The sequence below is a fragment of the Lates calcarifer genome, linkage group LG17 (genome assembly GCF_001640805.2).
Source record: "Lates calcarifer isolate ASB-BC8 linkage group LG17, TLL_Latcal_v3, whole genome shotgun sequence".
In the NCBI taxonomy this organism is placed as follows: Eukaryota; Metazoa; Chordata; class Actinopteri; family Centropomidae; genus Lates; species Lates calcarifer.
Window position 1 is genome coordinate 9,546,417 of NC_066849.1, and position 18,850 is coordinate 9,565,266.

At 42.7% G+C, this 18,850-nt stretch overlaps 2 protein-coding genes across 2 annotated transcripts in view; one reads left to right on the plus strand and one right to left on the minus strand.

The window, feature by feature from the left end:
- The window catches only part of unc13a (unc-13 homolog A (C. elegans)), a 47,507-nt gene extending 41,979 nt beyond the window's left edge, over positions 1 to 5,528 (plus strand). The window contains 2 exon segments of the mRNA XM_051077286.1: positions 1,210 to 1,369; positions 1,477 to 5,528. Of these exon segments, the coding sequence (XP_050933243.1) occupies positions 1,210 to 1,369; positions 1,477 to 1,765 (449 nt within the window). The 3' untranslated portion in view covers positions 1,766 to 5,528.
- Positions 5,529 to 5,540: 12 nt separating this feature from the next.
- Positions 5,541 to 18,613, minus strand: si:dkey-110c1.10 (unconventional myosin-Va). The gene is given in 36 exon segments (XM_018667256.2): positions 5,541 to 5,776; positions 5,866 to 5,946; positions 6,048 to 6,222; positions 7,091 to 7,391; positions 7,477 to 7,609; positions 7,831 to 7,920; positions 8,208 to 8,359; positions 9,231 to 9,347; positions 9,673 to 9,778; positions 10,151 to 10,265; positions 10,378 to 10,478; positions 10,695 to 10,756; positions 10,759 to 10,915; positions 11,018 to 11,166; positions 11,295 to 11,388; positions 11,522 to 11,731; positions 11,829 to 12,068; positions 12,203 to 12,359; positions 12,476 to 12,796; positions 13,052 to 13,138; positions 13,249 to 13,346; positions 13,446 to 13,562; positions 13,658 to 13,741; positions 13,922 to 14,053; positions 14,340 to 14,480; positions 14,691 to 14,772; positions 14,858 to 15,126; positions 15,226 to 15,338; positions 15,453 to 15,560; positions 15,672 to 15,753; positions 15,925 to 16,068; positions 16,198 to 16,354; positions 16,521 to 16,665; positions 17,545 to 17,713; positions 17,860 to 17,970; positions 18,587 to 18,613. Coding segments are annotated over 36 exon segments (4,989 nt in total). The 3' UTR covers positions 5,541 to 5,614.
- Between the last annotated feature and the right edge of the window lie 237 nt (positions 18,614 to 18,850).

Here is an 18,850-nt window from a genome sequence, read left to right on the forward strand (position 1 = left end):
ATGGGAGTTGAATCTTGACACTGGAAAAAAAAGTTTTTTTTGACAAAATAATCCCAAGAATCAAGGTCCAGATTTTCCAGAGCTTTCAAACACATCAGTGTTTGCTCAGCTGGTTATGGCATGAAGTAAATCATAACAGTATCTGTAGTTTCCATCTCAATAGATCCATCTCCATGACAACTGAGCAAACTCTATCCACTTATAACTGTCTGACACAGTTGAAATCTCCAGTAAGTAAGTACGTGGACCTTGAGTTGGGACAGTTTTGTCAAACATGTTTAATATGCGACAAAAGGAAACATTATTTGTTTACATTAATTTTACCTACAGTAAACAGGTTATACATGATAATGTATAATGTATATCATAATGATATGATAACATATTTGGCCAAGAGGGTTCTTCAAGGCTTTGTAAAAAGACAAACACCCAGAATCATTGACAAGATTTTAGAAGTTTTCCACCATCAAACCAGCATGTCAGTCTAAAACTCAAAGACAGCGCTGTAATGAACCGAGAGCCTTCAATAACAGCTAATAATAACAATAACCCAATTTTAATTTTAGAAATAGTTCAATGAACAAAGAGCAGATTACATGAGTGCATATTTACTTATACTTTTTCCACCTCCAAAGACAGTTCAAACTGCCCGTCACTCTCTCTAGTAATTTCTACCTACTTTGTCAGACAGAAATTCACACAGTGTATTGTTTAACAGCACTGAATCAAAATAGATTTAATGCAGGTCTAAAGTAAAAATTGTCAATTTGACAAAAATGTCAAAGTGAAAACTGATTTCTACAGATTCATCTTAATTAATTACAAATAAGCACAAGTTAAATATTCACCTCCTTTAACAGGTTACATCTAAGTCATAAGTTGGTTTTTAGAAGATACATAGTTATTGGAGTAATGAGTATGGATAATAGGGCACAGGCACAAAAGCCAGTGCCCGTGTGACTTTTCAGCTGCCAAAGAAATATATGACTTTGTGATACAGTATCAAAGTCCAACTCCACCTTCGCTATCTTGACAGGAAGTTGAATGTGAGCCCTGAGGGAGGAGACAGTATTTTCTTGTTCTGAATTTTCTGTTCACTCCACTCTCTCCCTCTCTCGCCACATTTTCGCACATTTTCTCCACATGAATCTCTCACTCTCTTCACCCACACCTTCCTCGCTCTCTTTCCTTCTGCTGCCTCTGTCTCAGTGGTGGCTGCCAATGACCTGAGGTGGCAGACGCAGGGAATATTCCGGCCATTTGTGGAGGTCTATATCATCGGCCCTCACCTCAGCGACAAGAAAAGGAAGTATGCCACCAAGTCGAAGAACAATAGCTGGGCTCCCAAATACAATGAAACCTTCACTTTGTGAGTAGTGGATGACAATAATATTTGGTGTTTTAAGTTGAAGTTGTAAAGGAAAGATGTGAAGATGCTTGGATAAAACTCGCCTTCATTTCTCTGCTCTGTCGCAGCACCCTGAGCAACGAGGTGGGTCCTGAGTGCTACGAGCTGCAGGTGTGTGTGAAGGACTACTGCTTCGCCCGAGAGGACCGCACCGTGGGCATGGCCGTCCTGCAGCTGAAAGACATGGCCTCCAAAGGCAGCGTCGCCTGCTGGCTGCCGCTGGGTAAACGCATCCACATGGACGAGACGGGCCTCACCGTCCTGCGCATCCTCTCCCAGCGCAACAACGACGACGTGGCCAAGGAGTTTGTCAAGCTCAAGTCCGACCAACGTTCCGCCGAGGAGGGCCGCAGCTAAGAGCCAAAACGACCCGTCTGAAGCTCGATCGGATGTCGCTACCTGCTACTGCCCTGGAGCTCTGCCCGAGCCACTGCTAGCCACTGCCCTGATGATCCAGTGTTGTAAAAGCACAGATAAGACAACAGTCACCACACACCCAGTGCTGTAAATACATTCATTTCAGTGGAAAAGACGCAGTGCTAAGCAAAGCATCACTTTAATTTTCTTCAAAAAATCAACAGTGTCTTTGTTGTTACAGATATCAAGCATCTTTCGATGAACAGCGCATACAGTTTAATCACAGAGCATACATCTACTTTCCTCTATCTGTAGAGGCAGGTTTTGCCATTCCATAACCACAGACAGGCACATATACATGCACACCTCGTTTGACTAGTCAGGGTGAGAAATATCTTGTAGCCTTTAATGTTTTGGCTTTCTTTCTCACTTTTTCTCTGCCTTTTTAAATTACCTTTTTTACCCATCCCCCCCCTCTTCCCTACATTCCAGTCCCTCTCGTCCCTTCCCTGGCCTGCACCCGCTCAGAGAAGGGACCGCAAGTGCCAACAGATAATCGCTGAAATATGCCAAGACCGGCCCTAAGCACAACAGGACCAACTGTCCGACTGACCCACTAACAACAACTTACGGCCGCAAGGCCTCAAACATTCCAGATATCGGGCTGGGGAGCACATATATTGGGAACAAAGCACTATTTAGTTATGATACTTTTAATGTTTATTTTACTTTCTTCGAAATTATATTTATATTTGAATAATTCTATCATTATAAATCTAGTATAATATATGAAGGACATATGTAAAGTTCTACAGGATTATTCAGTGGATGTGTGGTACTTCAAAGATTGTCCTTCTCTGTCTTCATGTCCGTCTACCCTGTAACAGAGCACACTGCCTGACACCCTCAATGCCTTCTGTCTTGTTGACCCTCGTACAGTATGTCTGTCTCCTATAGAGCGACTGTATAGAGAGATGAATCTGATGAGAACATGCCTTCAAGCACTGTGATTCATCAGAGTATGTATGTGAGAGTGTGCGTGTGAATGTATGATCTGCGTTTGAGCATGTGTGAGTGTGTTTGTAATATGTTCTGATGTTGACCTCATGTAGCTGCCCGTGTTGCCTGTTGCCTGCAAATGTAGATCACAGAAAGCCATCACAAACAGAGAACATGACACAAAAAAGGGGTGGAGAAGTTGTTGGTTAGATTTTGGAAAGTGTTTAATTTTGGGGAGGATAAAACTTCTATCTTCTGATGGTTATTCCATCTTCTTTGTGTTACTCTAAACATTCCACAACTAGACAGCGCTGAGCTGGGTGTGTGAGAGGTGCAGGATAAAGGAAGAAACACTCACCTTCTATTCTTTAAAAAAAAACATCTTGCCAAATCAAAATGCATGTAAGGACATCATAAAAACAAGTCCCTGAAAACGTATTTTGCAAAAGCAACATCCCGTGGGTTACAAAACCATACACCCTGCACCCCAAGGAAAGGCGAATTGCCATTGATACTGCTACCCATGATCCCCTAATGATGCATCCGCAGGCGCTGCAACCCTGATCCCTGATACCGAGAAAGTCAGACCTCCACTAAAGGGCTGCAGATCCAGACCACACCTGGTCTGGCACTGACACTTAAAAGAGGGCCTAGTCTGTTACTCTAATCAGTGTAGAGAACGGAGATGTCATACAAGGATTTAGAAGCACAGGGTCTTCGCTGCACCCATAATAACACACTTAAACTCTGATCTTGTTTTGTTTGTCCCTCATTATTTTTTTAATGAAATGACAGGAATTACACATCATCCTGTGGTTAGATTAAATATAGAGTCAATGTCATGTGGAGCTGAATTGGCCTTGGACTGTCAACATGTCTCTTGATGCCATTTCTATTTTCACTGAATGCCATTTTTTTTAAAGACTGATTGTTTTATTTGTCTATATGAGGTTTGTACGCTTGTTGTGAGCAAAAAAGCATCCAGGCTAGGAAATGATGTTAATGACTGGGGTCCTCAAGACTCAGAAAAACATTTAACAACGACAGGGTGTTTTCTTTGTTTTTCTATTGCTGCCTCTTTATTAAGTTTCCCCTGACAAGGGCCTCTCTCACCCAAAGCACCTGATCACAACTGAATAATTTACATGGCCCTCTCTTTTGAACAAGGTGTAAGAACTGAACTCTATGCATCTAATATATGAAAAATCTATGTAGATGAGTCATTTTATGAAGCAGTCTTATAATGTTTACATTGTGGATTATTATTCTAATTATATCAGCACAAGCGTTTGTCTGATATGTTGTAAATGCTGTCTCTATTGTAATGGGCCAAATATCCCGGCTGTAGTAGAGCTGATTAGGGACTGAAATTTGTTTGTACAGCTTTTCAGCACAGAGGAAAATAATCGGGGGAACAGAGAGCTGGTGTTGTTGTCATTGGGCATTGTAAATAGCTCGGATGTAACAAACACACGTCAGCGTATGTGAAGTGAAGTTTGCTGCTCTTTTGTAGACTTGAATTTTGCTCTGGGTGACTGGGCAGTTGCGAGTGTGTGTCTGTGTGTGTGTATGTGAGTGTGTGGTTGCCCAATCTGGAAATGTAGCTATTATTGAAGATATAGATATAGATATAGGGAGACTGTGTACACACTGGAGATGAATAACAAATAATTTGAACCAATCTGATGTTTAATGGGCCTGAGTAACAACTAAATAAATAAACTGTCAGACTTTTTACACTGGCATTATACATCATCAGGCTGCAAAAGGAAACTAGTTAAATTAAACTAAAGTGAATCTAAGCATGTTGTGTGCCTCTTTGGCGTGTACAAGGTCTTTTATTCAAACAGAACATCTGCACACTCTTCTAATAACTTTAGATAACAGGTAAACAACTGTCACATAGCTGGAAATGCCACGAAAAAAAAATCATTATTTATTGCTGTTGACAATGATACTTTAGTCGAGTCCTCCTCCAGAGGATCAAGTTTGCCTGTTGGGGTATTGGAGCTGGCATGAGAAACAGGAATGCACGCAGAAGTTAGAAGGAACAAAGGGTAAAATGTAGAAGCACAACGAAAAGCACAGAGGCACAAAGCGGACAGACATGCATGATCTGTCCTGTTCTGTCCAGCTAACCGGGCCACACAGAAAAGACAACCTGCACAGCGATGCCAGTCCTGTACTTCCAGAAACGGTGCATGATAGGAACAATAAAACAAAAAAAGAAAAAAATTTATTGTGCCAGCACGGATAATTATTTGATGTTAATTGCCAATTGTTGTCTTCTTTATTTTGATATTTCATTCTTGTTTTCTATTTTTCAAATGGTTGTGAATATATAAATATGTATTACTGATGATGTGTAGTGGTACAAAGTACTCGCATGAGCAATTTTTTTATACACGAGATGTTTATAATTTTTTGTTTGGTTTTTTTTGTTTTTTTATTCTGGTTGTTCTTATTGGGGGTCGAGGTTACTGAGACTGCAGTCTCATTGTGTTTCTGCTTCCAATAAAATATGAAAAAAAGCTTCATTTCAGTCCTTTCTTTGTAAAACTGTACAAAGACATAGCTGCATTTTTTCTGACTGCAGAATGGCCTGATTTTAAATTTATCCATTAAAAAAATGTTAATTCTCTCTCACCAGTTAGTTACCTGAGATGCTAATTTTTGACCCTGGACAGTATACTGACGAATCATCTTACTTGAACTAGTTAATGCGCCTAGAAAATGGAAGAGAGGAATTAAATCAACAAAACAATCCTGGAACAATATTACAATTTCAAAGGACTGAATTCAATATGTTAGGAGTTACACAGAACTGAGGAGACTAGACGTCCTGTTTTTCTAGACTCTGCGTAGAAAGGAGATCTTGAGAGAGTCTGGGATGACTAACTGCTCTGCATGGAGGACAGCAGGCGGCAAGTAGGGGAATGTGACAGGAAACACTCGCCTGACATCCATTAGGAGCTGTGGAGGCTGACAGTCAGAGCGGCCTTTGAGAAGCCCCTAGGAAAGCAAAGACAGAGAAGACTTAGATGAGACACATTGTTTTTAGTTAATAAACAAACCAGATCTAACAGCTGTGGACTCTGTACCTGGACAGTACGGATGAAATTCAGTGTTACTCTTTCATCAAGGTCACTGTGGGGGGTGTAGAGGGTCAGAATCTTCACAATCTGTTGAACATAATAAACAAAAGACCAGCAGGCGGTTACATTCACTTAAAGTGGACAACTTCTTTTTTTCTCTCTTGATGACAGATGACAGAAAGCCCCACCTGCTGGCTGGACAGAGCAGTGCAGGTCTGAACCAGGGCCTGTGCCTCCGCCTCAGTTTTTTTCCCTGCCTGCAGAAGCTGAACTGCCTGGATGAGGGGCTCCAGTGTGGCCACAGCGCCCCCTGTCTGCAGACCTCGGCTACGCAGCCACTCCTCCAACAGGCTCACATTGTAGCTATATGATAAGAGAAATACAGGCTGATTAATAATCTAAAGGAAGAGGATGCAATGATAAGATTATCATTAGAATATCACTAAATATTATTTAATCAGTATAAAAATGAATTAGCAACTACTTTGATGATCAATAAATTAATAATTCTAGTCATTTTTTAATCAAACATGTCAAACACTGGTATCAGCTTCTCATGTGAGGATTTGCTGATTTTCTTTGTCATATATCATAGTTAAGTGAATTTCTTTGGGTTTTGGTTTAAAGATGTCACCTTGGGCTCTAAGAAATTTCTCACGAGTTTTATCCCTAATCTGAAGGAAAGCACAGAGACTAATATATTAATTTACTGTAATTATAAATAACCAAGTAAAAGTCAGATTTCATAACAACCTCAAAGCAACCAAACTTGGAAATCTGCTTTGTAAAATAACACTGTGAAAAAGCAATAATGTGTAGATCTAAGTGGTTTATGGACATACAAATTAGACCAGGCCTCTGAAAACCCACTGTGAGTGAAGATATTGTGAGTGATTTTGAATGTAATACAACTTAAATTACATAGTCTTAGTGCAGTTGAAGTGAATGTCTAAATGATGAACTTCTTCAGTCACTATATATATATATATATATATATGGAAATTATAAATATTATTTAAGTCAAAATAAATGATGGGAATGTTTGTTTCTGGCTAATTTAGTGAATTAAACACCTGACAAATCAAGGTACTTCATCAGGGATATTTAAGCGAGAGCTGCCTCAGTATAAACTTGCAAAAATAATGTCAACAATTTGTCTGTATAGTGCAAAACAAAGTTGAAATTGTCATATGAGAAAATGTTGCATCTGTATATCTGTGTGTATGAATACCGTATCTGCATGCCCCGACTCCAGCAGCACATGTCTTTCCGCAGCAGCAGGCTGTTGAGAGCGGAGGCAGAGATGAGGTAGGTGAGCTGGTGGAAGGCCTGCTCCATCAGAGTCGAGGGCAGATCCTGACGGGAGAGGGCAGTGTGAAGGGCCCCCAGCTCCCTCAACACCGATGCCATGGTAGGAGCGTCACCGCTCGCGACAGTCCTGGGGTCCGAGCCCGCTCGCTTCCTGGACATTACCAGCTTCACTGCTGTGCCAGACAGACCGGGGATGGTCTCAGACTCCAACAGGGCAGCGACTGAGGTAGAGGGCGTAGTATAGCATGTGAGATAACAGGAGCAGTAGCAGCAATATCATCAGTGTCATCTTCAGTGCAGTGGTACCTATGATGTTTTGCAGGCGTGTCTCTGTGATGGAGAGAAGCTGCTGATAGCCCTGGATGCAGAGGTCACTCAGGGCACGTATCAGGTCACTCAGGTCGGTCGTCAGTGGAACCAGCTCATCTGATTCAAGGGTCTGAAAAGTAATCAATCAAATCATACTTTCATTAAGCCAGAAATATTGGGAATTTCTCTATGAAAGAAATTAATAAGCTTCTGATCAGATCAGGAAAAATTAATTAGTTACTAAATCATAGAGCTTTTTTCACTACTTACTTTTGCAAATTAACTTTTTTTTTTTTAATCTTTTATCTGTTCTCAGCCGATAAGGTGTTATCAATAATGAATTCACCCTACCTGTTTTGGGGAGTGCTGGGTCAAGAGGTCGTGCAACACACAAGCGTTTTTCAGCCACAGAGCAGTCATATCTACATCGCTGCTATGTTTCTGCAGGGACAGATAAGATGAGAAAAGGTTATATTGTCACATGGAGATCAACACTGTTGGTGTGTGTATGAGGTATTATTCTGGTTTACTATCACCTTAGGGGCCAGACTGTTGGGACACACACACACACACACACACAGGACAAAACAATCAGTGGCAATCACAAGAAAGTGTTTCAAAGTCAGTGGTCTCTGCAAGTGCCAATCTGCCCGACATGATGTGAACTGTCCTTTCCACATTAATCCTCAACCATATGGTGCATCAAGCAGGTTCAGATCTTAGGTTACCTTCAGAGCTGCCTTCATTGCTGTGACAGCAGCACTACAGAGCGAGCGAGCACGAGTCTGGTCCCCGCTGCAGTCGGCCTGGCGGACGCACAGGAAAATCACGCCGGCAGGTAGACCAGGAGGCAGAGACAGGGCGCTGTCAACACGAACGTCTGGAGCACAGACAGAGACAGCAGCAATGGCACAGTGAACATGGTCAGGTCATAATTGTCAGTTATACAGGAGTTAGGTACAGTAAAAGTTTATTCTAGTGAGTCACGTCAGCACTCAGGGGCAATGCTACAAAGTTGTGGTCTCTTGATAAAGTTAGACCTTCACATACAGAGCTATAATGATCACTGTACATCCCACTTACAGTATGCACTTAAGCTCACATGTTAAAGAAAGCGTCAACACTTTTCTGGGCGCAAAGTAAGTCACTCAGGTCGGGGGAACTAGTTCATCTGAATCAAGGGTCTGAAAAGTCAAATGTTTATTTAGTCAAATATACAGAGAATTTGAATGTACAGTATGTTCTTGGTTAAATGCTAAATGTAAGGTTTGCTTTCAAGCTCTGTGTAAACAAGAAAGGCTCTAGTTAGGTTTAGAAAAATAGTAGAAGGATTAGTAACATACATATACAGTTTTTACCTCTAATCTTTAATCAGAACCTTCTAATGGCAGCTATCCTATCTAAAATGGTGGAATAAAATGACCTATGCCTACTATTTTCTTTCATATGGGTTCACATATGGCTCTCTGCTGGCACAAGGCCTGTCAATTGACCTTTCTGTTGAGAAAACTACAGTGCAATACAATGACTATGTGAAAAAGTGCATTCTGATTTATGTTGTAAAATAATCTACTTGTAAAAGTGTTTGATCAGTCCCGTCCTACTGTTTCCAAGAATGCATCAAATTCTTTGACTTGCTTTGTGTACTTCTCAAAACTCCTCTCAATACTTTTAAAATTCTAATCGCAGTGAGAGAAAAAGAACAAAGAGGAACTAAGAAGATGAGAGCAGGCAGGGGGGGTCAGTCTCACCTGTGATGAGGTTCTTGATGAGCTTAGTTTCATCTCTCTTCCTACATTCCAGCAAACCAGTGACTGCAGCTGCTGGTGTTGGTCGGGGCGGACAGGATGAGATCTCTGGGGTGAAACCTCACAGGGGAAGTGAAAATGAAAAAAGAAAAATTGAAAAATGAAAAAATGATGTTAGGAGAGGATATAATAACAGTGAAGTAGATACTTTATATTTTGTATGTTAATAAATGAAGCTGCTGGGTGGATGGAAACATCAGGGAATTAAAGAAAGCTTTTCTACATTTGATCTAATGAAAACACTGAGTAATCTGTCAAATATTTTATTCAGAACGTTATTTTGGAGATTTAAAACAAAAAGTCACAACTTAGAGGATTTTCGCATGACAACAGCAGTGGAACAAGGTTCTGTATTGTGCCTTCATAGGTGAAAATTAAATCTTACCTTGAGCGAGGAGTCGCCTCAGCGAGACTGTGTTTCTGAGCTCCTTCAGCTCTCTCCTCAATTTGACACACTCTTGCTCTCTGGCCTCCAGCAGTTCCTGTAGTTCCTTTCCACACACACATTTTAGATTTTGGCTTTTATCCAGTGCTCTCAACCAAAGGGACATACAGTGAGTGCAATAGAAGAAAAAGCTTTTAAGTAAACAAGAGCCAATTGAAAGGGCGACTACACTCCAGAATACACTGACTCTTACTTTGTAGGCTTATACTTGTTATGTAAGAAAGAAATACTGGGAGGTGAAGGAAAAAAGTGTGAGAATGATGAAACAAAGACTGTTAGGACTGTGTATGCCTGCATGCAGTTACTTTTTCCAACTGGTAATGTAATCTCATTAGGTCGGGCAACATAGTGTCACACTGTGTTGGTGTTTGCTCTGACAGGACCAGCTCAGTTTATACAAAGTCTTTCAACAGTGTACCTGTTGCTGTGCAGCAGGGGAAGAACCAGAGATCGCTTGACTGAGCTGACACCTCAGAGCCTCCAGCTCCTCCTCCCACTGACTGCGCTGGTTACGCAGCTGACTCTCCAGAAACCTGCCGCAGACAGACAGAGAGAGACAGAGTTAATCCGCCACATATATAAATCACAACTTAAACATCGATGACTTATGTGGTGATGGGAATGAGTGAGTAGCGACAGACTGACTTATTGGCCACGCGTACAGCATCGTAGGCATGTGCCAGGTCCTCTCCTCTCATCTTCACTGCCGGCTCTTTGGCCACATCCATCCTCTCCATCAGCTGGTCCTGTCAGAGAAAACACAAACACAGTGTGACACTATGTTGCCCGACCTAATGAGATTACATTACCAGTTGGAAAAAGTAACTGCGTGCAGGCATACACACGCACAAAAATAATGTGTGTATTAGATGTAAAGCAACATAACTATACATAAAAATGTTTTTCCAAACAAAGTGGAGGATTATTTTGAAACGTTCTTCTTTGAGTTTTGTTTCTCTCACCATTGGTGTTTCTGAGCTCCACACTGAGACTCTCCTCTCCAGGCAGGGAGACGTCACGCTGACCTGCGCACCTCCTCTGGGGAAGGGAAGGCAGATGGGAAGGGTGAGAGAGAGAGCGGAGTGAGAGACTGGGGTGACAGCGGGGTAGGGGTGGACAAGGGAGAGAGAGGCTCAAAGCTCAGACTCTGGGTGGAGTCGGTCCTTCTGTGGCCCTTGGTGCGCTGTTACGAGAAGAAAAAAAAAGTACTCATGAGTTTACAACCAATGCTGTGCTGGAGTTGGGGGAGAGTTATTTAAGCGTGCGCCTTGGTGTGATTATGAACCTCAGTGAGCAGACTCATCTCTCTGAGGTTGTCATATCTCTGCTCCAGTCTGGTGAACTCTCTCAGGAGACCCTGGTACTTTCTCCTCTCTTCATCCAGCTCTGTCCTCAGAGCTTTGGCCGCCTGAGACACAGCCTGACTCACGCGCTCTGCACACACATGTCCACACACAGAGGAAGAGGAAAGACGGTGCATGAGATACAAATGTGAATGAAAAAAAAAGCAAAAAGACAGGGAGAAAGCTGCAGACTGTATGATTTATGAAATAAGAACTCACCTTCTTGTGCTTTTTCTTGTTCAAGGAAGCGAGCAGCGAGATCCTCTCTCTCTTTGCAAAAACTCTCCTTTTCTCTCTGCAGGGCTTGCAGCTCCTTAAAAAAATGAGAGAGAATGAGAATCAACAGTTAAAATGCCTGAAAGTCTTAATTATCCAATAGAAGATAAGAGAAGGAAAATATTCGTTGACAACAGACAACAGTTTGAATTGTGTTATTCTAGGCCTACTTGTGTGAGTTGAAGAATCTCCTGAGCAGCTTTGTCTGCAGCTCTCCTCCTTTTCTCCTCCTCCTCCTCACTGATGGCTGGGCATGGCTGAGGTTTCTCATGTCTCTGGCTCTCCAGTCTCTGTATGGTTGCTCTCAGAGCCTCCAGCTCAGCCCCGGCGGCCTCTCGTTCCGCATGCAGGGTCTCTCTCAAGGCGGTGCTCTCTCTGGCCTGGTTATGTGTAACACACAAACTTTATCATGTGAATATTAAATGAAATGACCTCTTCCAAGGATCCATCAAACTACCTCTGAAACCCCTCACCCACCTCCTGGTCGGCTCTTAACTGCAGCTGCATCAGTTTGACTTCCATGCCCTTGTTGAGCTCTCTGTACCTCTCCACGGAGCGGGCCTCGGTCTTCAGTTTCAGCAGCTCTCTCCTGGCAGCCCTGCGGCGCACGCAGCACTGCATGAACACCACGGCCGCACGCACTCGCCTGTACGCCCGCCTCGCCAACCACCCACGCACTCTCGCCTGGAGCAACACGGCAGCACGCTCTGCAACCATCTGAGGAGAGAGAACAGAGTTGATATTTTTCATCAGCTCAGGTTAACACTATATAACCTGAACTGATCAGGATCTACATTTAAGATCTAATCAAGGTAATAGGGTGGTTAAGAGGCCTGTTATTAAGTGCTGACCAGTCTGTATCTGTGGCGTGCCAGTGTGCCCCTGGTGAAGGCCTGGATGGTGATGGTGGCCTGGCGGATCATGAGAAACAACTGTCTCACCACCATCATGCGGTAGGTCTTCTGGATCACCAAGGCAGCCTTGGTGTAGCGCAGGGTCAGGGCAAGTCTGCAGCAATTAACATTTGTTTATGAGAACATGCCTTGCTGTGTTGAAAAGTAAAAAACAAATCTTGGCAATGCCTGAAAAATGACTGAAGACAAATATCTCGTTTCTGTCCTCACCGTCTGGCCAGTGCTCCTCTGCAGTATCTCTGTATGGTAACAGTTGCCCAGAGGATCCTGGTGTATCTGATCCGTGACAGCCAACCTCTGACCCGACTCTGGATGATCACAGCAGCCGTGCGAAGCCTCTCGGCTCTCAGCCTCTCCAGGAGAGCCACCTGACCGGCCCGGAAGAACACTTTGGTCTTTCCAAAGCAGTACTGGTCCGGGTCTGAGATGAGCTGAGGCAGGGTCCATCTGCACGAGGCCTGGGCCTGCTCCTGACTCTGGGGACCTCGAAGAAGAACTCTGTACCTGCTGAAGAACTCCTCGTACGTCCACCTGGAAATGCAGATTCAGTACGGAAATCTTAAAGAAAAAAGCTTGATAGTTCTGTTACTTTTAGTTTGTGTACAAGCAGTGAACTTTCAACTGAGGTGAAAACTTTTTTCATATACAAACTATTAATAAAGAAATGGCCCTTTATTTCTTCACCATTTAATGACGTAATTACTCCCTACAGCCCCATACATCAGTTCTCATACTGTGTGAGAGCTTTGTAGGGAGTAAGATGAATGTCTGTGAGATACTCATTACCTGGATGGATAACCTGCAGCACTGATTCGAATAGTCTCCAGCACCCCACAGGCTCTCAGCTGTTGCACTGTCCTCTTGGGGTCAAACCTGACATGGAGAGGATGTTATGGGTTTGTTTAGTGCACGCACCAGTATCAAGTAAAACAAATCTTTAATGCAAAAACAATGCATACAGACTTAACTGTGAAGATGCTTACATAAAAGGCTCTTTGAGGTCATTGGGTTTAATACAGCGGACGTAGTGAGGAGTGGTGCTGTTGAGGGTGTCCATAAGCATCTGTAACGACTGACGGAACTGCCAGGCACAGACACAGCCCGCCAACGATAAGTGTAATCAATACAAAGACTCCTCATTAATGATCAGTGACTAAAAATGAAGGTAGTAAGAGCTCACCTGGAAGCCCACGGTCAGTTTGTGTTCTCTGGTTGCTCTCTTCCCCGAGCGAACACTTCCATTGGCCACAGGAGACACATTCTCCTGCTGCTGGAACAACTCAGCAACCAGCTCAGACTAACACACACATGAACAGGCACACAGATAGAAGTTATTGATTACTGATGGAAATTAAATGAACTTATGATATTTGTTACATGGCACATGTGTACCTGGCTTGCTTTCAGAATGTTAACGAGCTCCTCAAAGACAGTATCTCGATTCTTGTCCAAAAAGCCGTCACATTCATATTGAACCTTTAAAAAAAAAAAAAAACTGTTAATACAAATGCAGCAGGGAATCACAAATTACTTTTACACAGCAGTCATTATCTTCAAAACTTCCTGGCATCTTCAATAAAGAATAGATTCACTTTAGTTCTCATCCAGTTTTCCCTGAAGTGAACAGAATGAAATGCTTTGACCTTCATCACTCACTGTGTCAGCGAAGTGCAGAATAATGAAGGCGCTGTTGGACATGCGAGGTTTCTGGAAGTGAGGGTGAGGCTTGCCGGTCAAGTGTTGGTTGTACAGTTTCCGCACCCAGCTATCATCTGAGCCTTTAGGCATCTGATCGTAAACACAGAGAGAGAATGATCACAGAGAGTACAGCTTGATAGATTATCAAGCCGAATGAATTTTAAACACACGTCTGTCCGTGCTACGCTCATTTAATATGTGATATTAAATGTAAGAAGATTTTGGTGATATGCTGTAGCTTTCTGTGAAATATCAGCAGGAAGTAAATGCATCACGTAGGAGAGAGAGATGGTGAAAAAGAGGTGTAAGAAGAGACAGAAGAACATACAGAATAAAATGAGAGAGAGGCGAGAGAGAGAAAGACAGCATGACCGACCCTGCACTCCTCGTCTAACAGATCAAACAGGCCTAGTTGTCCTTCTATGAGATTGATGCACTGCTGATTGTCACTGAACTCAATCCTGCTCCAGGCCAGCTCCTCCCGGACATACTCCTCCTGCTCCAAGTGGAACACATGCTGCCAAAAAACACATCATACTTTAGAAAAGAAAATTACACAAACGAGATAGAAAACAAAAAATGGCAATGACTATAATAGATATTGTAGAGGTGACAGTGTGGATTTCCTGAAGATGGTGACAGACACTGGCATGTGCAAGTACATTGCCTCCGGTTGTAAATAACAAAAACAACAAAACACAGAAGGATGGAGGGACACCTGACTTACCCTGTTAAACTGCTGCTGGAGTTTTTCATTTGCATAATTTATACAGAACTGCTCAAAACTGTTCCGATCAAAGGTCTCAAACCTGCTCCAAGAGAAAGACTTGTCAGTTCAACTTGAAGACACCTTGAAGATTTATTTATCCACTACCACCAAGTCAAATCACTAACCCATAGATATCCAGCACGCCTATAAAGGATTTGGTCTGTCCCCTCTGGCTGCGCAGGGCAGAGTTGAGCCTCTGGACGGTCCATGTAAACAGCTGACCGTAGATATGTTTAGCCAGCGCATCTCTGGCTTCCACAGCCTGCTGGCCAGACATGGGTTTAACCAGCATCTCTCCTCCTACGGCCAACCTACGATGACACAGCCAGTGAGCCATCTGAGGTCCCTCAACTCCTAGTAGCTTGGAGAAGACAGCCAGAGAGCGGTCATCTGCCTGGAAAAGACGAGAAGTCCGGCGTAACTGCTACAGCATGATGCCCTGATAGACGAAATAGGATGACAGTTAGGAGGGGGAAAAAAATACATGTCTTACATCAATATAACTCCAATCAGAACTTCTTCCACTGGCTTGGATGTTGACATTTCCAAGGTGTAGAACAGCTGAAAGGATCCTGAAGAGCTCCAACTGTTGGTCAGGCTGCACACCTGCAATTTTACCAAATACACATAACCAAGCAAGGACAGTTAAATAAAAAATCTTGTCAAACGTGTGAAAATTTACATCATGTATGTATGAATTTCAAATACTCAAACACTTACCCAGAATGGTAAAAGCATTGCGAGTGCGCTCCAGGTCAGACACATCATCAGTGCCAGGTATCTGCATCTCTCCTCCCTGGTTGGTGTAGCGGAAATGCTCAGGTGCATCTGGAAAACAAAAGCAGATCACTCTTATCACTCTCAGACTACATGCAACAACATGGACATGGTTATCTATTGAGAGAGAGCAGACGGGGATCGCCTGTGAGCACGTCTCACCCAGTTTGAGGGATCTCATCTCAGGCAGCTCTCTGGAGGCACACAACTGGTAGAAGATATGGTAGTTTCTCTCTGCTGATGCCTTACATACACGCAAATATATTGACAATGTTCATGAACACAGAAATATTTGACATATGTGGAAATAAAGTGAAAATGAAAGATTTGTATCTGCAAAAAGTAAGACATTAAAACATAAAATGTCTTATGGTCCCACATGAATTTTTGTACTGAACAGTGAGTGAGAGTTTACCTGGAAGACAACCCTCGACTTCTCCAGGAGATACGTTCTCATGTTCGCCCCAATGATGTCCCCCTTTCTGCCAAAGCCTATCTCAATGTATTTCCCAAAACGACTGCTGTTGTCATTTCGAGTGGTTTTGGCATTTCCAATAGACTGTGGACAAAGATACAAAATCATTTATGTTATTTCATTTTGTATTGTATGTATATTGATATTTAACAATTTATGTTTACATCTTAAAAAACATATCATATCTGAGCGTAGGTGACAAAAATGCATCACCTCCATGATAGGGTTAGAAGCCAGAACCCTCTCCTCCACGCTGGTCTGCTGTGCCGCTCCTCCGACCACAGCAAAGTATCGCATGGTGAATTTGGCTGAGACCGTTTTCCCTGAGCCAGACTCCCCACTGATGATGATAGACTGGTTTTTCTCCTCCCTGTGAACACAAAGAACAGTGGCCATCATCAAATCCCATATAGTGAAGCTACGCCTATGCCTTGTGCCTGCAGGTTTACAGCACCTGAAATGTTACAACATTACAAGGCCAGAAAACACTCAGTCCCCGGTTATGAAAACATGACCTCTACTGTTTGAGCTCTGACCTGGTCATAGTGCGGTAGGCTTCCTCTGCCACTGAAAAGATGTGAGGTTCCATGTCGGCCATGTCCTGACCACTGTAAGCATCTATCACCTCCTCTCCATATATGGGGAGCTGGTCATATGGATTGATGGCCACTAAAACGATACCTGGAGGGATGGGGGAAAAAAACTGTAGCATCAGCATGAGAGTGTTTTAGTACTGAGAGGACTTAAACATATTACATAAAATCTCAATGTAGAATTTTTGTAAAAAAAAAAATACTGGAATAGCACAAGTAGTAACTTTAGTGTTCTCAGTACAGAAATAACTACAAATCCAAATGAAAGGCACTTTCAAAAATCAAACCAAGCACAATACACTCAACTTTATTATGAATACAAGCACACAACCTATCCCATTCATAGGATTTTGAGGCTTAAAAATGTAACCTAAGGTCAGGCTCAGTGTAAAATCAGTGTTTTACTGCCTTTCCTTCAAGTCTGCTTCACCTCTGACCACACCCAGCATTGCTTTGTTGCACCTGTAACAGTACTGACCACTGACAACTGGAGTACATCTGTACATCACTGCAGCAAGGTCATTAGCTGGACACGACAACAAGATTTTCAGGGGATGTTAAATTGCTCTTTAACATGGCTATTTACATGGACAAAACTAGACACATTTAAAGTGAACTAAAAAAAAACAGACTTTGTCAAAATGGACAGTGTGAGTTTTAGTAAACCCTTTGCATCATTTACTTAGCAGAAAATGTGTAACATCTCCAACCACTGGCAGTGAAGGAGTTGCCTTTCTGTCTCCACCTTTGACCTAGTGTAATTTAGCTGACATTATAAGCTATAACCATGCAGACAGAAGCTTGCAGGAGCTGGCTGTTCCTGGCAGCTTGCCAGTGTACATCTCATATCTTCTGTCAGTCACTGTACATGTATGCTGTCCCTCCTTAAATGTGACAGTCATCCCTGTCTCAGTAAGACTTCCTTATATCTCCCTCTGTTTTCTGCTCTCACCCATTCAATGCTCACCGCAGTAGGTGTAGATGCTGCTGTAATCCAGGAATCGAACCCGGAGGTTGTGCAAGACAGCAGGTTCATGGAGGAAGCTGAGAGCTGTTAGATCATTTTCCCCCTCCAGGATATCGGGGTTCCCAAGCGGTGGGAGATCAGAGGGAGAGCCCACAGGGTAATGAACCTCCTAAAATGAGAAAGGAAGTCAAGTGAGTGCTTTTTTGAAAATATATGGAGAAAGATGGAGTTTTGTGTGGTGGCATTTTATGAAGACGATGAAACTCGACCATTCACGTTGATTTCCAGGCAATATATCAGCATTGTGTGTCTCACCTCTCCATTAGGGAGCTGAAGCAGTAGATGTTTCTCTCCAGGACTGTAGTCCTGGAGGAGTTGGGCTGAAACCCAAACTGCACCTGGGTCAGGAATCCACACACTTTCTCCCTAGCAAAGGAACAGACCATTCTGCAAACTGTCACATTGAATTAAAAAAAGGACACACATAATAATATAGTAGACTAAAGGTTGAATACACTGGACCAATCTGAAGTCTGTTTGACACTGTTCAGATACATATCACACTTCCTGGCCCCACCCCAGACAACAGATTTGTCACCCATCAGCACAAAAGGCTCCTAAACAGTGTTAAAAATTAACACTGGTCATCCTTCTCTATATTGCCTCCATGGATTAGCCATTACCCACCCCCAACAAGTCTAATTCACTCACTAATGTGTCAGTTTTACAAATAAGTTTGACCATTACAATTTTCTACAGATTTAAGAATTAAAAATACCAACATTTTTACAGATTGTATCACAGCAAATCCATCATTAATTCCAACCTACTGACTCAAGCACACACAACAATCAGGAAAGGTTATGATTTGGACACTGTAAGTGTCTATATAACTGGGAAAGGCTGACAAACACCTGTTGTCAAATACAAGAATACTCAGAAACCATTAACAATATCGTTCTGTATTCGTCTTTAAAGGATGAATGAATGGTAGACCCCACAGCAGAGAATGATAGGGTGCGTCATTTTAAAAATGTCTTACCTTACTGTACAGCTCCAGTGTTGCCATTTCGACTACTTTAAAGCGTTTGAGGAGAGATTATTCAGAACATCATAAAGGGTAACATTTAGACACGTCTCTGAAGGAACAGCCGGTATCCTCTGCTCATCTGCAGCAGAGCCGCTGTCTGTGCAGGTGACAGTATCTTGCACTTTGTCCAGGCTCACATAAAGGCAGGAGGACTGTCAAGTTAACTGTTAATCTGTGGGAGGATGCAGTGATTGGATGGAGGGAGTTTGTCCATTT